Below are 22,487 nucleotides of genomic sequence, written 5' to 3'. Positions count from 1 at the left end.
ATTAAGCGTCTAGTTGCGTCCTTCCTTATCCCGGCCCCTCTGGTTAGCCTTTCCTTTGCTTCCTAGATTTTCTTACCCTAATCCCGCGGTTGGGCGTAACAGTATATATTAATAGAAACGCTTCACTTTATGACTAGAATAAAATTAAATTTTAATTGCAATTGATAGACGTCTATTAAATATTATTTTGCATTTATTATATGTGACTAAATACTTCACTTTATGTCATAAAAAAAAGTACACAAAGAATTATTAAAAATTTATGGTACGGAAACTATAAAATTTGCAATGCACCAATTAAATATGACGATTTACAACATATGCATTATTTGGACCGAGTTATCAAGGAAACAATGAGAATTTTCCCTCCTATCCCTCTAATTGAACAAGAAGTAACAGAAGATTTAAAACTAGGTTTGTTCACTTTTTATATACTAGCAAATATATATTATTAATTTTTATTAGAATTACTTCTCTTTATAAATAATAAGAAAATTGAGAAATGTAGGGAAGAATGGGGTAACTGCGAACACGGGGTAAACGCGAACGATATTTTTAATACTATATTAGAGAAGTGATATTCTCCCACTTCTCGTAATCGTATCACTGAGCGTATATCAGATCGTATCACTATCGCTGCTGGGAGAAGTGGGAAAACATCACAACTCTAATATAGATACTATAATACTTTAATATACTGCAATAATCGTTCGTAATTTATCTCTTGTTTACAGTCGTACTCCACTCTTCTTTCAGACACCATAACATCTATCTTTATTTAACTTGATTTCATATTAAAAGAAACTGTACTTAAATATTTCTGTTACAAAAATATTTGATATTAATATTTTAAAAGTTACAAAAAAGATGATTTTATTCCTCATTTTACTAATCGTAAGATTTGATAAATAATACAACAAAGCCATTATTCCTGTGTGCAATATCGCTTTGTCAGTTGTATGTACATATATCTATTTTATAATAAATTTTAAGTTGAATATTATTTATATTATTATGCTTTTGTTGTAATAATTTTTTTTTTTTAATAAAGAATAAATATTTGAGGAGTTATTTTACCAAAAGACACAAATATTGTCATAGGAATTATTAAGATACATCGAAACGAAAAATATTGGCCAAACCCATTAATGTTTGACCCGGACAGATTTCTTCCAGAAAAAACAAAAAGTCAATTGTTACATGCCTTTTAGTGACGGACCAAGGAATTCCATATGGCATAGGTAGTTTTAAATAAATTACAAAGTATTATAGTCAAATTAATTTACATATAATTGCAAATTTGCAGGTATGAAATACGGAATGCGATGTGCATGAAGGTTTATCTTAGCAACGTTGGTACGAACATTATTCGTATTCAAAGTAAATAAAAACGTAGAGATAGATGAAATAAAAATAAAGTTTAGCACGCTATTATCTACTGAGAAGCCTTTGAAAGTCAAAATTAAGAAACGGAATTTTCAATAAAATAATGTAAAAATATGTGGAATATTAGAGATTATACTTTTATATAATAATATTCTGTATATTATCTTGGTGCATATATAATGTTAGCTTCAATTTAATATTTTTTACTTTGTAACATTGTAAAAGGTGGAATGTATTAAAACAATAAAATGTATTAAAGTAAACTCTTAAGACTTTTTGAATTTACCCTTTTGGTACGGAGCGACCGGAACGCGAACGTTGTGGCCGAAGCGTCGATCCACCGATATACGCGATTCGGCCGAGAGAGCTAGGCACTCGATGTTCAACGCCGACAATTATTATATGTAATAAAACTCAATAACAAAAACAATTTAAAAAATTTATCAACAGAAGAGTTTCAAGTTAACATTTCAAGTTGTTCAGCCGCAGCATGTGAACAGTGACTATAGTCACTGCTCGGCCGCAGTGAGCAGTGTAATGGATGACTATATAGTCACTCTCCGTATCGAAAGAGTTAATTCTTAACAGACGATTAATTTAGTATTTCAACTCATGACTATAATTAATGTCTTTAAAAACTGAAGGACTTTGTCATTATTCTCAACATGATTTTTGGTAATATAACGCAAATTTTAAAAGTTACACATACATGTAATATTACAAAAACAAATTTCTCTTTAAAAAATTTTGCGAGAATAAAAAGTTAGTATACAATACTATATAAATATAACAATCGTAAATGGAACACGCCAATTTATACCTTTTAAGTAGTATAAGGTAATTCTGGTAGCCCTACGTCTACTTTCCTTCGTTGATATTGCAAATTTTATATGGACAGATTTGTGTGAAATGTTGATTTTTTACTACAAAAACAATATCAGAAAATTTGCGCAAAGTGGATATGATAAATTAATTGGTAACAACGTCTGATTTTCTTAATCATGTTACTTTATTACTTATTTACTTTATACTTGTTGTATAAAGTACCTGTTTTTTTTATTAAAAAAACGTGCTCTTTTTATGTTTTTCGTGTGACATATGCTATAAACATACATCTATTTGGAGCACGATAAGTATTTTTTGTATGTAAATCTAAATAATAAAAAAACAGCAGGTTGTATATATCTGTTCTAAAAAAGAACAGATACACAAGTCTAATAAAGAAAAATAATTAAGAAAATCAGACGTTACTAATTTATTATATTCACTTGGCGCAAACCTTCTGATATCATTGTTTTTGTAGTAAAAAATACAAATAGAATTATAAGCTCAAATTAGGTCAAAAGTTTTTTTAATAAAGATTTTGTATGGAGCGTGTACACTTAATGTGTTTTTTAGTTTTTTCTGAAAAAAGGTATAAGTTTTGTATAAATATATATGTAACAACGTTTTATTATTAAGTTAGTGCAAAAATAATTGCGGCTTTTAATCTTATACTTCAAACGTGAATATCTCAACTCATTGAATGGTCTATGTTAAGTATAACTTGTGCAATCTCTCTAGTGGTTTTTGGTGGATCCGCATAAATAATAGCTCTTTATCAATCATTATCAACAGCTTCAGGCCGACCCGCTTTATCTTCTAAGCTTTCGTTTCTGCTACGGAATTTGTGAGACTAATGTTGAACTGTATGTTTCTTAATTGATATTGCGTGCAGTTTCCGAAGCTTTACAACCCAATTTAAACTCACATAAGATAATCGTACGAATTTGCTTCTTTTCTATCTTCAATTTGATAGTTTGCAATAACTTCATGTACACTCTAAGAAAGATAGCACTAGTATGTAATGAATAGAGGGAAGTCAGAACTCTCTTTCTCTTTACAGTAGCATACCACATGACCCCAATTAAACTCAACTTTATGTCGAAGTACTGTACCAAAACTTAAAATGATTGCATCTTATTAAGCTTCGCAAAGGTGAGATTTCGTATCTTTTGCGCAGTCAAAAAAATGTCAAACTCTCGTTCCAGAGCTTGTTTAATTTCCACGGCTATCATGGAGTCCATTCCAAGTTCGACCAGAGATGAATTTTTACTTACAAGCTTCATATCTTTTATCTCTGTAATATAAAAAATTATTATGATTTTAATGTATTACTCATAAACTGGTTTGATAAAAAATATAATAAGTATATGCAAAAAGTAATTCTATACTTTGAACCAGATACCTAAAATATTGGCGACAGTTTTTATCAGACTGGTCAATCCAGAAGATTTTTCTTTCTTTTCACGAGCTACAATCAGGCTGCTTACAATCGGTCGGCTTTGAATTAAAAATGTATCAAGCTTGTCGAGACAGCAAGATATCGTTTGCTGTAACATGCCGCCGATAATCAGTTCCTTATCGTTCTCCTTATCGTTCTCCTGCATGTCAGCGACGATACCCACGTCACCCACAGATCCCCACTGAATCGCCAATCCGGGTAATCCTTCCTCCGCTCTCTTCTCGCACACCCTCTCCATGATAGAGTTGGCCATGCCATAATTAGTCTGTCCAGCGTTTCCTCTACCGCAGAAAACGGAAGAGAATACCACGAAGTGCCGCAGTTGGGAGCAAATCTTTCTAGACAGTTTGTCCAATATTTTCGTTGCTCGAGCCTTCGATTGGAAAGACTCCGCGAAGGTATCCGCGGTTTGATTCTTCAACACGCTGTCTTTCACCACCACACCGAGATTGAATATCGCGTCCACCGGCGCTTTCTTTTCGGCAGTTTGCAAGATGTATTCGCAGTCCTTGAAATCAGCGACATCGATATCCTTGATGATTAGTACATTTACACCGTACGACTTCCACAGTCGAACTTTCATGCGTTGATACCCGTTTTTCATTCCCGTTCGCGATATTAACACGACATTCCTGGCGCCTCGAAGTATTAACCAATCGGTCAACTCCAAACCAAATCCACCTAGGCCTCCCAATATAATATAACTTTTATTTCTGAGACAGTAATAGCGACGATATGCGACAATGGGCTTGTCTAGAGGTTTATCCTTTTCCTGGATCTTTATAATTATCTATAAAAAAATATATTTATATGTTAAAATTGCACATTATATGTAAAATAGGTAAGTTCTGTAAAACTATTATAAATAATTCTCTATGCTACTATTAATCAATATACTAGCTTACTTTTTCTATGTGTTTTCCACTGGCCATGAATCTAAAAGCTTTTTCAATTTCTGTTTTTGAAAAAACTTTTGCTTGAATTGGTTTGATGACTCCATCTTTAAGACCATCGGCTATCATTTTGGACAACAGCGACTTATACTTGTGATCGCCAAGACACATCATATTATCGAGTCGAATCCCATGAAAGCTAATACTCTTCTGAAACACAGACATACCTAGCGGATTGTTAGAAATGAGATCAAACTTGCCGATTTCCAGAAAACGACCATTTTGCGCCAAGCAACGAATGGACGCGATTAACTTTTCTTCTGCCAATGAATTTAACACGATGTCGACACCGCCACCGTTTGTTTCTCGCATTATCATTTGTTCAAAGCTGGTATCTCGTGAATTTCCAATATGTTCATCCAGAATGATCGGAAACATCTTCTTAATAAAGTTCCGTTTGTCTCTCGTGCCCACAGTAGTGAACACCTCGCATCCTTCTTTGAGAGCGAGGTGAATAGCTGCTTGTCCAATACCGCCAGTACCAGAGTGTATTAGTATTTTATTGCCTTTTTTCATTTTCCCATGTATGTATAAGGCTAAGTAAACCGTGCTGTAAACGTACGGGACCGTCGCCGCCGCTTCGAATGTCCACGCATCGGGTATCTTCCAGCAGAAATCTTTATCTTTCACAACGACGTTTGCAATACAACTAGAAAGAATAATCTTAATTTAGTTTCAATTCTGTAATGTTACGCAACGTAATTATATTTTGGAGCATTATTTACTCGGTATCGCGGAGTCCCATTACACGTTGCCCGTTGGCATCGAATCCTACGTATTCAAACCCAAGGGGACATTGAAATCGTCTTCGCAAGTTCGCTTGACCAGATACTAATTTACCAGTCGCAAGCATTACATCTTCGAAATTGAGCGATGAGTAAACCACACGCACCAAATCCTCATGACGGGCTTCGACAGATAGACTGTTCTCTATCCAACAAAATGTACCTAGATCACCACAGACCTATAAAAAAATATCAATTTCATAATACGTGACATATAAAACAAAATTTTATATTGTGTGACAGTACTCAAAAGACGAAAATACATAATATTATTGTACATTAATAAAATATATCGATATGCTTTAAAAAGATTTGTATGGCATACCGTTTGGCATACATGAGCGGTAGGTACGGGTTCGGCTTCCGGTCGTGGTAATCGCAAATATCTGTATGATCCCCAGGTCTCATTAGATCGCAATACATTCATGAGCATATCTTTTTGTAATTGATGTATATAGAAAGGATCCTGTAGAGAAAACTTAGGGGCTTTCTCATCTTGAATAAGCACACTCCTAACAAACTCTCCGCCTGGCTCTTTTCTCAAACAATTAACAAAACCCAATAAACCGCATTCAAAATCTCTCTCTCCAACAATTATAATCCTACTATTTTTCTCAAGTTTATTCTCATCGCTCACAAGCAGTTTTAGATCCTCCAGCCAATTAAAATCATTATTATTTATGTAAACAACAATTCTCTTTTCTATCAGAATTTTCTTCTTTAGAAGCACAATCATTTCTTTGTCGGTGCGTTTTTCAAGAATAACATTTAATTCGTATTGCTGTAAATATTTGGTGTAGTTAACTACGTCGTATTTCTCACGTGACAACAGATAACCACCTTCTCTCAGAAATGACAAAAGTCGTTCTAACGAGGCTTGTTGCTTGGTCAAAAGGTTGAATCCGGCAACTATTAAGGCTTTGTCATCTACAGATGGTTTGTTTAAATCTCTAATTAAAATGTTCTGCGGTAGATCTGCTGGACTAAAACGATTCGGCGATGTTAATACAATGATGTTCGTTTGTATCAATGTCACGTCACCAAAAGCCTCAAGCAGCAACGAAGAAGAGAGATATTCTGGTGCGACATCGTCGACATCTTCCACTAACTCGATAGTTTTCACTTGGATGATTTGATGATCTTCCAGCGCGAGTTGCGCCGATATTCGAATCGCTTCGTTCAAAGAAATCTTAGCGCAATCATGATGAGCTACAAATACGTTTTCTTCGATAACAACATCCTGAGCCAATCTTCGGAGAGAGATCTGAGTGGTTTTTAAGCCTCGAATCTCTATTCCGCCAGCTATAATCGTGTCTAGTTCTCTGTATATTCGTATCGGTAATGCTGCAATAAGACAAAATAATACGCCTTATATATCACATCAGAGATTTTTTTACGCGACATTCGTCAAAACAAAATAGCTCAATTAGTGATTAAGGAACACTTATTTTTATCCTTACATGTCGTATCTTCCATGCCAGTCACGCTGTTTCGTAGCATCGATGCATGAAGCTTAGGATTGATCACCAACTTCTGAATACTCGTCGGAACATATAAGTCTTTGGTATCATTTCCAATAATACACATCTGTAACATAGCATCCATAAACGTTACCCAATTTGTTTTCCAAACAATATGTCCTTTATTGCCTGAAATAGATGCGCTATGTAATCCGCGAAACCAGCCGTTGTACTGGTAACCACGCAGTCTCAACTCCTTATAGATATCTCGAGCAGTCATATATTCTTCTTCATCGTTAATCTCCGGTAATAGATCTGTCCGAATCATTTCCTGTTCTGGATTCGATATCTCGTGCACTGTACCTGTCACAAGAACGCTATCCTTTTCGGTTATTTCAAACTTCCCATCTGTAATATTTTCATATATCCGATTATTTTACACATACATTCTTATACAATTATGCTACTTTAAAATAACTCATCTCATAAATACCTTTCTGTATCGCAATCATCAATTTTACAGCATTACTTTTCGTAAAGTGAATAGCACGAATAAAGTTTACATCTCGAAATATTATCGGTATTGTTGTGTATGTTATCCCTTTCATCATACCGACAGTTTCCCAAACGAGTACAAGATAACTCGTCGCGGGTAGCAAATTTCTTCCATCGATTCTATGACCGTGCATATAATAGTAGTCCTCATCGTCAAGTGAGATTTCGACACATCTTTCTCGAGATTTTATGGACATTTGTGTTTCAAAACTCGGTATATACCAATCTTTGGAGTGATCCCATCTAATGTGGCATTAGAATGCTTGTTTGTACATTATATAATAATTACATATACATATAAAAATATATATTATTATTTATATAAGTAATATATATTTAAATAATAATAACAAATTCAGTAATTTTAATTTATTACCTAATAAATATAATTATAAATAATATAAACACATATTTATAATTTCTTTTATGTAGACATCATCTAAATTGCGATTTTTTTTTTAAATGATATATCTTGTACCTGATCGATGGGGAAATCATAGGAGTTCCTCGACTAACAGGATATTCTACTGGCGGGTATAAATTAGCAACTTTCGGCTGTAAGCCACAGTTATACAGCCTTCCAATTCCTTGTAAAATTGCGTCAATATTTTGTTCAGTGCGTCGAGTTAATACAACGTTCATTACTTCCGAACACAAGGATTCTTTTAGAACGTGCTGCAGAACGCTATCTGGCGCAATTTCGATGGTCACTGCGTTACTTGAAATTAGATGCGTTGTTTGTTCAAAGAGAACGGTATTTAATATACTATGTGTATGATAGTCCGCCGATGATAATTTTGATGCTGAGGTGCATTCGGTGCGAGGTATGGAAGTGCTGATCCATTTTGGACTCCGTTTCTTCGGCCGTGATATTACTTTGTTTAAATTAAGCAAAAGTTGAATTTCCACAGATGCGAGGTAAGAAGTGTGATACGGTACATTGCAGTGTACCTCTTTCACGTGAATATTATTGATCTGACAATACAAAAGTACAAATTTAATATATGCAAATGCGGCAAGTTCGATGTTTGAAAGATCATTAAACGATGTTTTCTATTCGCTTATGTGAAATATGAGAGCTACCGCAATCATACCTGCAAGATTTTCATAAATTTTTGCACGGATTCTGTGGGTCCACTCACAACGCTGCTATTCTTGCTATTGCGACATATTATTTCAATATCCACTGGACACATGTTTTTGAGACACTCGTAATCAAGACTGACAATTGCCATAGAGCTACGAATTATTTTTTCTTCGGCACACGCCAAACCAATAAAATATGCTGATAAAATAGTTTGTTCAATGGTAAGACATCCATCGGCGTACGCGCAACCAAGTTCACCAGCAGAATGGCTAATCATGTAATCCGGAATAATTCCTAATGATGTTAGGAGATCTACTAAACCAATCTGAAAATTTATACAAATAATTTTATAGCTGAATTACTTTGAAAAATTTATTTCTAATAAATCAATAAAGTGTAGTGAAATAAATGTAGTTATGTAAGAAGATAATTCCACTATAGTAGGACAAAATGACATAGAAAGAATTTATATTGCTACATCAATAAATATAGTATAATTGACATTATTTTATAGCTTCGAATTATATTTTACCTGAATAGCAACAATGCCAACAAACGCGTGTAACGCGTCTTCGCACACTTTTTCATCTGTCTTTGTCAAAATATCCGCGACACTTATACCATATGGTTTTAAAGTAACGTCGCACACTCTTATCGCATTTGCAAAGACGTGAAATTTTAATAAATTTCGACCTGATTTTAATTAAAAAATATATCATTATTTAAATGCTACTGTAAATAAATTATGAAACATTAAATACATATATACCCATTCCTGGCCATTGCGAGCCTAAAGCAGAAAATATAAACCAAACAGGTCTTTTTGCATTCTTGCAATTTTGAATTTCCCTTATTGAATCTTGTTGCAAAATATTCAGTATAGTGAATCCTCTCCATAAGTGACCATCTATGCTGTCCTCATACACGTCATGTATTAAACGGATATATTCTATATTTATCGGACGATTAGCAACCTATAATCGAAATTTTTTTAAAGCAAAAAGTATGATATAATGATTAATCACTAAAAATATATTGTTGAAATTGCTTTCGAAATGTCTACTAACATCGTTTAAGAATAACTTCACTGATTCTTCAGTGCTCCCAGATAATATTACAAGTCTTGGCAAGTCATTACTCGGTGTTCCATTGTTAACTTTTTGTTTGAGGTTCCACTTTAATAACATGTGAGAATTAGCTCCCCCGAAACCGAAAGAATTGATACCTATATAACCGTTTTTAAGTGGCAACGGTTCTTCGATGACACGAACAGTTCCATTTATTAAGGCATCTATATTTTGTGGTGATGTATAATTGATATTTGGTGGAACAAAACCGGTTTCAAATGCTATTATTGCCTTTAAAAATCAATAACAATTATAATATGTAAATATGAATTAATTTGTTAGATATTGACTCATATATTATTGATAAATAAGTAGTGATATGCCCCACACACACACACACACACACACACACGTTTAGTCGAGCTGGATCTTTATAGCTTAATATTATTCTTGTGTGAATTTATATACTTTTTTCACTAAAACTGATCGCCAATTATTTGTTAGTCTTGAAACACAGTTTTTTGTTGGAACCATATAAGTTTAACAGATTAAAATTGATTTAACTTATTGATGCTAATGTATATCAACATCATTTAAGTCACTGTAAACAATTTTTAACTTAAAATAAACTTGAAATAAATTCACAAAAAAATCAAATCCAGCTCAACCAAAGATAGTACATCTTTATTTGTCAAAATTATTTATTGATCAAAATTTCACTTACCGTATATTATATGGAGGGGTGAAAGCCAGTGGTGAAAGTCAAATTTTTTAAAATATTGACTTTTGTGCATAGATACAATTTATATATTGTATAGATTGCATCTATGCACACAAATCAATATTTTAAAAAAGTTTGACTTACCCCACTATGGCTTTTACCTCTCCATATGTATCTCATTATGTTAATTCTATAGAGATAACCGTGTAATAGAAGGTAATAGAATGTAACAGAAGATTCTCGCGATCCTTTAACCTTTGTCATGCTCGAGTACGATAGAATGATTTGTCAAATAATTTTTACGTAAAATAAATCTTCCTGTGTGTGTGCGTGCGTGCGTGCGTGCGTACGTGCGTGCGTGCGCGCGTGCGTGTGTATTGCGTAAAATAAACATAAATTTTAAAATAATAAATAAATGCAAAAATTAGTTGTTTTACCTTAGCGATCTGAGTAAAACCACTTGCAGCTTCAGCATGACCAAGATTGGATTTTACGGAGCCGATCATTAATGGAGTTTTTCTATTCTTACACAAAACGTTATAAATAGCATTGATTTCCAGAGGATCGCCGATTTTAGTACCGGTACCATGTGTTTCAATGTAATCCAAGCAAGACGTTGATATTCTGCACTTATCGTAAAATTCCGTTAGCAAAGCACTTTGCATAAACATCGATGGATGTACTATTCCTTCTTCCTTGTAACCATCGTTGTTTGTTTTAATATGAGGACATATAGCATAAATCCTTTTCGCATTCTTTACTTTTTGCAGGTATACCACTCCTATCGTTTCGCTACGTGAATAACCGTTTGCAGCGATATCAAAAGGTCTGCAGTAACCATTGGGTGACAAAACACCTAAATAATAAAAATATGGTATACATCTCTCAATATATACATATATACACATATGTGGATCGGTACGAAAAATATTTTTCTTTCAAATCTGGCGCCATAGAAAATTATGCGTTTCAATGAGTTGTCATTTGAAATCTCTAGTTGCGAGTTATGTTGAGTGGTATTGTGATCATTTACGTGAGTGTGTCACGCGAGCAGTTTGAACTACACGTATATAATATTTATATACACAGAAAAATTAAAAGATTACTTGTCTTATCGAAAAGACATATTTGATTTTGACAAAAATCTTATCACAAATATTTTTACTAAAACTACACAGCCCGTTGAAATTTGTTTATTGTTTGTGAATGAGAAAATGTAATCTTTTAATTTTTATGTTTAATATATTACAAGATTAATTCGTTTCAATAAAAGTACCAAGACGAGCGAACTGCAGGTTTATATTTGAATTGAGACATAATTGTGCAGCCCCAATTATCGCATCTTCGCATTTTCCCGATATGATATAATGATAACCAACAGCCATCGCATAAAGACTAGAGCTGCAAGCTGAATCGATTGTATACGATGGTCCCTTCAGATCCAAATAGTACGAAATCATGTTTGCTGTTGTAGATCTGGTACATCCAATAAGATTCAGACCATCCATCTAATTACAGAAAGTTAACGATTACAAATTCTCGCACACAAATGATAAATTCAATAATCTCTTCTATTACACTTATCAATTAATAATTTTCTCTACCTCAAGATCCTCATACAAAAATTTAGCTTGCGTTTCAGAAAAGGATGCCGCTATGATCACGGCAGTATTCTTTCCTCGCAATTGCTTCGGATTGATCCCCGCGTCGATAATTGCCTCATAAGAATGTTCCAGTAATATTCTCGCCTCAAGTCCGAGTGTGTGCGCTTGCTCGAAAGATAATCCGAAGAAATTCGCATCAAACTTGTTCAAATTATTAACTATTCCCATACGGTTTGGTATGTCTGGATGATCTAACAAAATGTATAATTTCACGCAAAGGCGTTACACGCTCCTTGTTCACTTTTTAATAAAATTTTAGTTTAAAATATATATCCTTAACATATAACCGCACTAATAATAATTATTGCAGAAGGGATATGGCATATCCTATATCCACCAAGCATAAATGCAGAACTATCCTAGGTATATGAATTAATCACCTCTCTTCCATCGTCCATGATCAGCTCTAACAAGATCTTTTTTATTAAATAGATTTTCTCGTAATTGATTTATATTATCTGAATCCGGAAATCTACCAGCAATACCAGAAATAACGATCTCCTCGCCAGAATCAATACCGTTCCAGGAGCTACATGCTTCTGTGCCATTCATGATTTCGATTATTTTCTTCGAATAATCTAGAAAAGTGCTATATGTATTTTACATACTTCTTTTTTTTTACGTATCATATCATACGGGCGTCTCGGAATAAGGGAGGTCCAGGTTCGAATCCTGGCTGGGGTGTTATTTTTTGCAACATTTCTTCTGCATTCTCAGTATCTTATCCTATATATATATATATATATATATACCCTCTTTTTTTCCCCGAATAGTAATATTTACCCCCAAGAAAATTTAAAAAAAAAAAAGGACCGTTTTAAACAATTTTGTATTGGGGCCCCTTGTCCCCAGGCTCAGACTCCTTCCCAAAACTTTCTACGGTCTAAGTTAGAGTATCATGAGATAGTATACCAAATTTAGTTATTTTAATTTAAACTGTGAGAATAGAATAATAATAACACAAATTAAATTGATCATTAAATTCTAAACGCAATTGATGCTAATAAACATTTTTTCCCAACAGACCTTTTCCTCTCGCTTTGACCCTTTCCCAAAACCCTTAAGTGCTAATTTATTAGACAATGTTTTTTCCCGAATAGTAATATTTACCCCAAAAAAACTTTTTTTTCAAAAGGATCTTTGCCTTTTTTCATACCAATTAATTTGTCTCATTATTCTGTGCATAAAAGTATTAAGGTAATATTACCGAAAAATTAATATTTTACAAGATATTTTGTATTTTATGTCAAAGTACTACAACTTTCAAGCCTTATAATTCCAAAAGTTTTTAACGAAAAAATACTTTATTATAGTGTTTTGAAAAATTCTCGAGATTAGCTACAAGAATATGCATTGAAAAATAGGGGTTTCCATTTAAGAAATTAAAGGCCCCGGTGTCGTTCACGTGAGCTTTAAACGACCATCCATGGTCAAACCAATGACACCATCTTATGTCCCCTTTTGAACCAAACAACTTTTGTCTGAAACAATTTTTCCAATCTCTTTTACTTTAAGAGATATTCAGCTAAATCACTTAAAATGATACACCCTGTATATATATATTTTTTTTAATGTGTTGTAAAAGTCATGTCCCAGAATAATGATGAAAAAGTTACTAACAAAGTTTGTAATTGAAATGGTTGTGCTCTCCTTATGTCTCGCTTAAATATACCAAAGTTTGTCTCAATATTATGTAAGAAATAACCGTAATGTTAAATGTGTAACAATATATACAAGGTAGTTTATTTTAATTAATTCACTCAAATATCAAAAGTCGTAAGTTTTAAGAAAGAAACTTTTTAGACAAAAGTTGGTCAGTGTTGAGAGAGTCATTTGAGGATGACCTTTGTTTGACCTTAGGTCAAGGTTAAAGCACTATTTCAAGATTAGGTTAGGTCGACTTAATTTTTCCAAATAGAGAACCCCCTATTCTTTATTACATATTTTTGTAGCTTGTAGCTGATGTTGAGACGTTTTCAAAACGCTATAATAAAGCTCTCTTTTGTCAAAAATTTTCTGATATTATAAATTTTGTCATATTTATTATTATAAAATATAAAATATCTCATAAAGGATTCACTTTTCGGTGACTTTACTTTTTGATATTTTTAGGAGCTGCACACAATGAAAAAAATAAGGAACAGGGGACAGGAAATAGGGGATCGAACAGCTTAATATTAATATATTGTTTGAAGTTGAAAGAAATACATAGAGAGAGAGAGAGAGAGAAATTGTGTCGATACGGCCATCTGTGGTATGTGTATTGCGGTAGGTCAGGCCCCGCTTTCAGCGTCAGCCATGTATAACTGCGCGCGCGAGACGCCGACCGCGTTGCGTCCCAGGCGTGTGATGCAGCGAGGCGTAGGGTTACCGCGCGCGTGCGTGAGCATGTCGGGAGTCGGGAGGAGCGCGCAGCCCGGCGAGCGAGCATTCGTCTTCCGGCCGTCGTACGGTACACTCGTTGTAATCGGTTTCGATTGAAATACGTAGTAGCGTGATCCTTTCGCTTTGAACATTGTACTCGAGTCGGTGGTGGACCGAGATCTGCCTATCTTTGTGCAAACGCCAACATATCAGTTGCTCGTATACGCAGCTAATGACAGAAAACGACGGTCGTCGCAGAAAGACAGCCATTGGGAGACGTTCCGGTGAGCCTTTCTGGCTCGATGAAAGCAGCCATATTGATACCCAGAAGAAACATATCATCAGCGAGATACGTAGAAGGAAGGACGTTTGAAAACAAGGACGCCATTACAAGGATGTGAAACAACCCTGGTGGGTGTGGTCATTGCGACCAGCAATTACTGCAAACCTTGTCGATCTTGGTCATTGTGACCAGCACGAGTAGAAGCCCTGTCGGGCTTGGTTCTTGAAACCAACTGAGAGAGATGGAATTACGTACATAACAGATGCATCATCTTAAAGGTAATCTTTACAATTTCACGAGCAGATCGACGGTTCTTTCATAGGTTTAAATTATAGTCTTGCAGAAATCACGAGAACAAGTTGAGAGGGATACTTCCTCGCTTATTGAAGAGTTGTACATATTTGATGTCGAGTCGAATAAGAAAACTGAGCTCAGTCTAAACATAATTTTGTTATTTATTTCTTTGGTTACAACAGTTCCTTAACAATTAAAGACAGTAACTAGCTCATTTTGTGCGATTGATATCTATATATATAAGTCACGTCGTCTGTCTGTCTGTACGCGAACTACTCATTCGTTAGTGGACCAAATTTTTACTAAAAGTATATGAAATAGGGGTAGAATTTTCCGGGGATGAAAATGTCGTAGTTAATTTTTTGTTACCGATTTTTTTGGAAATCGGTTCCAAAATTTTTTCAAATTTTACGAGAATTAATAGACCAAATCTCAAAGAATTGTATATGAAGTAAAGGTAGAATGTTCCAGAGAGTGCCAAAAGTGTACAATTTTTCGTTACCAATCTTTTTGGAAACCGGTTACAAAATTTTTCCAATTTTTCGGGAATTAATTAACCAAATCGCAAAGAATTGTATATGAAGTAGGGGTAGAATTTCCCGGTAATTGCCATAAAGTGCATAATTTTTCGTTACCGATCTTTTTGGAAACCGGTTCCAAAATTTTTCCAATTTTTCTGGAAATAATTAACCGAATCTCAAAGAATTGTATATGCTGATTTTTTTTAAACCGCGAATTTAATTTTTTATAATGTACTGATTTTCTTAAAACGTTTCCGATTTTTGTTTAAAAAAATATACGTGATTTTAAAAAAATTGTACATTAGAAGACGGTCAGGATAACCTATTGCTAAGAGCAGCACTAAATTATGAAATAGAGAAAGCTGCAAAAGTAAAAAAAAATAAATCTTTTTTTTTATTATTTTTGGGACTTAAATCGTTTGTAGGTCGATTATAGTTTTAAATAAAATATGTTGTATGTGTAGGATTTGTTACCGATTTTCTGGAAATTGGTTTTTTTAATTTTTCGTGAAATAATTGACCGAATTTCAAAGAGTTATGTATAAAACAGGGGTAGATTTTTCCGGGAAATGCTATAAAATGTATAATTTTTTGTTACCGATTTTTTGGAAGCCGGTATCAGAAATTCTTCAAATTTTTCGGGACTTAATCAGTCACTTCAATTCGTGACTGTCGCAAGCGATTAAGACCGGTTTTTGGAAACCGGTTACGAAATTTTTCCAATTTCTCGAAAAATAACAAATAGTTTGCGGTCAGACAGACAGACATACAGACGTCAAGTACTTATATATATAGATAGGGGTAGAAAGAACTAAAGAATGTAATAGAAAAATTACTAATAGTAAAGTAGTTTACGATTTCTGTTAAAAAAAAAAAAATAGAAACGGGCACAGTGTAACAACTGTGCCGCAAACAACAACGTAGAACTACGTCAACTGTTACTATTTTATATTGCATCTACAAGAAATTTAGCTAAACTTTATAACGCTACTATATCGAAGAGGTAAGAAGTAGAAGGTTTCGACTAGTTTTATCATAACTCTTAAACTTTAAAATGAGATATTGATCATTATTCTACGATTATTAGTTTCAAAGATATAAACGTTCAAAGTGTGACATATTTTCGTTGCATTTGTTGCAGGCTGTGCTTAGATTTAACCCCCCTTATACCACCCCAAACCCCCCCTAATACCCCCCTTATACACCCTCCTTACTGTCGACAAAGACGTAGTTCTACGTCAAAAATATATACGTGATTGCTCCAATTCAGTTTTAACATTTTTTTTTTATTAAGCGGTATTCATAATTAATGTAAAGAATTTAAGCCAATTTTTAGTACTTTTTGAATTAAAAAAAAACCTAAATTTAAGAAAGTTATAGCTTGCTAAAGTTTTTTTGATGACGGCAACTTCAAAAAGTATGACGTCACTGCACACTTTCGTGTACTATATTTTCTTCAATTTTGAAGATATTGCAAAAATGCAAAAAGTTTACAAAGAAAGTATGCCATGATCTATCAAATTGCTTAATAAAAAAAATTCATATTAAAACCGAAGTTCCGCACACTTTGAGATTTCAAGCTGAATTTTTTTATGGATAATTTTTTTAATGGATAATTTTTATGGATAATTTTTAGTTACCGATTTTTAGAAACCGGTTTAAAAATTATTAAAATTTTGATAAATAATAAGTATTAATTAACCGATTTTTTTTAAACCAGTGCCAAAATTTTTAAAATTTTTGGAGGATAAGTTTAATTTTTTATTAATGGATAATTTTTTATTAATGGATCGATTTTCTTGAAATTAATGCCAAAATTTTTCTAATTTTTTGTTGATGATTTTGATGAAATTGGTACCAAAAAATTACTAATTTTATGGAGATGGCTACTATGGGATTGAAAATTGGGTTTTATGAGGTTCTATTATTGGTGCTCCTAATTAATGAGTGAGTTTGGGGAGAGAGGAATAGATGTTGAGCCCGCGCGAAGCGTGGGCGAAAAATCTAGTTACATGATAAACACGAAACTTGTAAATTCTTTACGTTATTCATTTCTTATGCGTATGTGCTTCGCACTTAATAATCGTTTCAAATTACCTTATCTGCGATAATATATATTTACCGTTTATACTTGCGTTTTGAGAATATCTCCCAATATAGATTTAATTATATTCTTCACTTGATAACATGCATTACTATGCGTATTTGCGTAGCACACATTACTCGTTTGTAACAACTTTACTTGCGATAACATATATTACCAGTTTTTATACGTTTTAATGATATTTCTCGATATACTATGATTTGTATTTTCACCGTGATTATTCTGCGAATTATTCTTATTAAATATTGTGTTTTATTTGCCGAATTAATGTGTCAATCCAAGATTGAAGGCCTAATAGTATTCTAAATCAGGAAATGTATATGATTTGTTTTCGTTTATTTAATACTTTACTTTTTTGAAAGCAGAAACTATTCGTTCAATGAATAAAGATTCTGTAGTGAATGTTAAAAGGCCGATGACTAATATTCATGATTGAAACAATAGATTGATGCATTACTTCAATGATTTTGTTAATTATCTATGCAATTATACTCTTTTCTTTATTGATTTGTGTGAATAGATAAATGATCCTTTTTTTGATATTCAACAATTTGTTTTGTGCTTGACTATTTCAAGATTAATTATATGCAAGCATATTCTAATTTTTTCTATAAAGAATCAATTCATTTGATAACAAGTTACATCAGTGAATCTAAAGTATATTCGACAATAGCTCGAAAGAAAGGATTGTTCTATACTAATCATTTTCATTTATCTTGTATTTTATACAGCTTATTTTCTTGTAACAAACAGAATTATATTTCTTATATTGATTATCTCACATTCAAACTGTGATTAAGTACTCTAAGAAACGAATTAAAACAATGTACGCAATTTCTCTCTCCATACAAATTCTCGTGTCATTTGTTCTTTCATCATTTAAATCACGAGGCCAGGCTCGTGTACGGGCTTGTTCCAAACATATATGCATTATTGTGTACGTTTCTTTAGCACTATTCTTCTGTTCGTCTATTCTGTGTTAATAAAATAGATTTGATTCCGATAACTCTGGCCCCTTAATTTGATGATGGTTTCTGGTAGTACTTTTAATGCTGAACAACAAATTGTATAGGTTTTATACGGCTAACTGCTCTGGTTTTTGAGATATACAGTGTTAAAATTAAAAATAAATAATATGAATTTTTAAATAATACTTTAATTGTGTTAGCATAAACAGTACACATACGTAAGCGAGGGAGGGGCTACCGCATCTCCCCCGAAAGCAGGGGGTGGGGGTGAACTTATCTCTGCTAAACACAAATACTGTTATGCTTCACGTAAAAAATGTACACAAGAACACGCATTATACCTTTTCCACTCGAGACAAAAACGTAAACAACGTAAAATATTTTGAGGGGTTTATCCTCTTTCTTCTGACTTGAATATAGGGCGAAACAAGGTTTATCATTGTACCGGGCTCGGTCACGGTTCGTGTTTTCAACTTTTAACGCGAACCGAGGTTTACCCCCACCTTCTCCTTGCTTTCGGGGAAAGTGCGGTAGCCCCTCCCTCGCTTACGTAAGTACTGCTTATATACACATGCTGTACTGTTTATATACACACACAATTAAAGTATTATTTAAAAATTCATATTAACTTTCCACGCATGAAAAGTTCATGCATACACTTTTTACGCGAACCGAGGTTCACCCTCACCTCCCCCCTGCTTTCGGGGGAAGTGCAGTAGCCCCTTTCTCTCTCGCTTACGTGTGTACTGTTTATACACACACAATTGAAGTGATATTTAAAAATTCATATTAACTTTTTACGCATAAAAAGTTCGCGCGTATATTTTTCACGCGAACGGTTTACCCTCACCTCCCCCCTGCTTCCGGGGGAAGTGCGGTAGCCCCTCCCTCGCTTACATGTGTACTGTTTATACACACAATTGAAGTATTATTTAAAAATTTATATTACTTATTTTTAATTTTTACACTGTATATCTCAAAAACCATCAGAGCAGTTAGCCCTATAACACGTATATAATTTTTTGTTCAAGATTAAAAGTACTACCAGAAACCATCGTCAAATTAAGGTGCCAGAGTTAAGAATTTTGCATTAATTACATATGTTAATGAATTTCATATATTAATAATGAACTGTTCCCTATTCCCCATTCCTTGTTCCTTATTCCTTTTATTGTGCGCAGCCCCTTGTACGTAGAATAATAAGAATCAACTATTGTAAAATTATTATTAGTAATAAAATTAATAAAAAATTAATTAGTACAGATACGCAAATCAGGACGGGTCCGTGCGATTTGACGAATAAGAACAGCCCAACGTTTACGTTGTTTCTCGTGTGGAGAAATATTAGAAGGAGCGCTTTATAAATAGCAACGGCTACGCACAAATGTCGCTAATGTATAGCCGTTGTTATTCTCACTCCTTCCAATGCCTCGCCACGCACCTAACAAAACGTAGTTGGACTGCTTCTTCTTGTCGAATCGCACATACGCATCATGATTCGCATATTTGTGTTAAGTATATAATTTTTCATTAATTATTAAGAAACTTACAATATGATAAAGGGCTTTTTGATCCAATTTTACCCGCTCTACCTGCCCTGGCACGAACAGTGGTCCGCATATTACATATGATACTAAAATATATTAATAGTATATTGTTGCACCAAGGGGCGAAAGTAGCGTTTTTCAGACGAGTGTGAAGTTTGCCGCCCGAGCCGAAGCTTTTGTCCCGAGGTGTACACGATATTTTTCACAATATCTTTACAGACAGTTCGACTTCTATACTTATAGCAAGAGACGAGAGTGGCCAATTTCACGCTAGGGCTTATACTTTATTCTCTAGGGAACAAAATTGATACTTTCCACCCGTCATAGCGGGCAAAAAGTGCCAATTTTCCTCCCTGTATAGCCGGCGAAAAGTAATAACTTTCCTCCCTAGGGAAGATTTTCTGGCGTGAAATTAGTTACTTTCGCCCCTCTCTATACAGGCATGAAAAGTCAAACTTTCCGTGGAGGTGTTGTGAAAAATATTTTTATGTAACACGTGCATGGAAAGTGGCCTATTGCGCACGCTACGCGTGCGTGATAGACCACTTTCCACGCACTTGCAACATAAAATAGGGTATGCAAGTCGTGCTGTAAGATGAAAATTCCCGGGTGCGGGCACGAGCCGAAGGCGAGTCAACTCGTGCGTCAACTCCGCACCCAGGAATTTTCATCTTACAGCACGACTTGCACAAATAACTATTGAAATACATGTATAGGTACCTCTCTTTCTTTGTTTCTTCTCTCTCTCTCTCTCTCTCTCTCTCTCTCTCTCTCTCTCTCTCTCTCTCTCGCTCTCGCTCGCTCGCTCGCTTGCTCTGGAGGTCTTTTTCTCTCTGTCTTTCTTTTTCCTCTCTTATTTGTCTTTCTTAATATTAAGGAAAAAGTATCTATAATAATCTGTAATCGAAACCAAATATACATACATACATGGATACTTATATAATATAATGCATACATGTATACATAAGTATAATGTATAATATATGTTAAAATATTTGTGGAACATATACCTCTTTTTGTATCCCTTTCCGTTCTCTCTCTCTCTCTCTCTCTCTTTCTCTTTCTCTGTTGAAAAATTCTCTCTAAAAACTTTTTCTGTAACCTCGCACTGTCAAACGCGAAACCAATTTTACTTTTTGACACGCATTGACACTCAAGCGAGATAACTAATCAACATCATTAAATATCAATTTTACTCTTAAGATAATTTCGAGATTCGATCTGCATATAAGCGAGATAACTAATCAGTATCGAGGAATGTGAGCGAGTGAATGTGGTTACACTGATTGCACTGACCAGAACGGTATGAACGCGTTTTGAGGGACAAACTGGCTTTGAGTGTGTAAGTGCAAACGCGTGTCCGTGTGAGAGAAATCTGAACTTCTTGCTGGAGTCTTTCCAAAAAGTTCACATTTTTGACATGTGAGATTTCGAGATCTCAGCATTGACTGCACCAATCTTAATGAGATTGGTCGCAATAAATGTATCAATGTTATATTAGAAAACTGTCGTCAGATTTTTTATTGCAGTTTTCTTTCTTGAGATATTTGATTCGGAAAATCGATCGGCCCGAAAACTCTGAATAAGCTACTTGGTAGCGTCGTCTGCTAGCTCTCTCTTTATGTACTTGGCGTCGCGACCTAGAACTTTGCTATCGCGTCGCTTGATTATGACATATTCAATTTTTGTAGATAATAAAAAGAATATGCATAATGTTTTATGCAATAAATGAAAATGATATGTGCATATTGCTGAAACATTGTTCATAGGCTCATATGTATATTGTAACTATAAGTTTTCTAATTTATGTAGAAAAAAATGTTTTATTTAACAATTGAAATTATTGACGTCAAAGAATTTATTAAGCTTATAAGTGCATTGAAATTATAATTTTTTATTATTTATGTCGTCTGTTTGATAATATGCAACGATTATCACTTTTGATATTTAGATCAGAAAAGAATTTCGAAAATAATCGTTCCAATGCAACTTGCATTTGTTTTGTCAAGTGTGTATCAACGGGATCTAAATAACTTATACTTGTACTTAATTATATATTAGTCTGCAGTTCAAAAAATATAAATAAAATAAACATTAAGATGTTCACGCGCTCCATATTTTAGATAATTAAAGTATATTTATTTGGTTTTGTAGTCTCTTATCTTCTCAGCTTTTCTCTTCGTCCAACTAAAACTGTATAATGTACATTTTAGAGATAGATATGCGTTTTTAATATATCACTATTACATAATGTGAAAGAAGCCAAAACATTTATCAATTCTCGTCATTCACTCTCCTCACTATCGCCACCGTCGTCGTCACAATCGTCATACATAGGACAGTCTCAAAAACCTCGCAACATCATTCTCTCCGATATCTCACAACACACGTCTCCCAAATCTATTTGTCTCGGCTGAGCCCCCAAAAAGATGTAGTGTGCAGTA

General features: G+C 33.9%; 1 protein-coding gene across 2 annotated transcripts; it reads right to left on the bottom strand.

Moving 5' to 3' along the window:
* Positions 1-1,266: 1,266 nt before the first annotated feature.
* On the bottom strand, positions 1,267-21,647 carry LOC143904861 (fatty acid synthase-like). 2 transcript variants are annotated; one of them, XM_077419833.1, is made up of 19 exons: positions 21,340-21,647; positions 21,054-21,264; positions 20,764-20,940; positions 12,343-12,540; positions 11,903-12,153; positions 11,575-11,806; positions 10,736-11,154; positions 9,578-9,868; positions 9,280-9,484; positions 9,043-9,203; positions 8,518-8,835; positions 7,902-8,398; positions 7,362-7,666; positions 6,869-7,276; positions 5,734-6,752; positions 5,349-5,587; positions 4,576-5,272; positions 3,614-4,460; positions 1,267-3,505 (listed from the first exon to the last, which is right to left on the bottom strand). In XM_077419833.1, exons 4-19 carry the CDS (start codon positions 12,512-12,514, stop codon positions 3,330-3,332), a joined length of 6,237 nt encoding a protein of 2,078 aa, XP_077275959.1. In that variant the 5' UTR covers positions 12,515-12,540; positions 20,764-20,940; positions 21,054-21,264; positions 21,340-21,647; the 3' UTR covers positions 1,267-3,329. The 2 variants fall into 2 exon arrangements, with proteins under 2 accessions (XP_077275959.1, XP_077275953.1); XM_077419827.1 differs by having other exon boundaries at positions 21,054-21,647.
* Between the last annotated feature and the right edge of the window lie 840 nt (positions 21,648-22,487).

This window comes from Temnothorax americanus, unplaced genomic scaffold (assembly GCF_048541705.1).
Source record: "Temnothorax americanus isolate GAGA-0224 unplaced genomic scaffold, ASM4854170v1 Scaffold109, whole genome shotgun sequence".
NCBI classification, from domain to species: Eukaryota; Metazoa; Arthropoda; class Insecta; order Hymenoptera; family Formicidae; genus Temnothorax; species Temnothorax americanus.
Note: the sequence above shows the minus strand (reverse complement) of the source record. Positions and strands in the feature narration are given on the sequence as shown.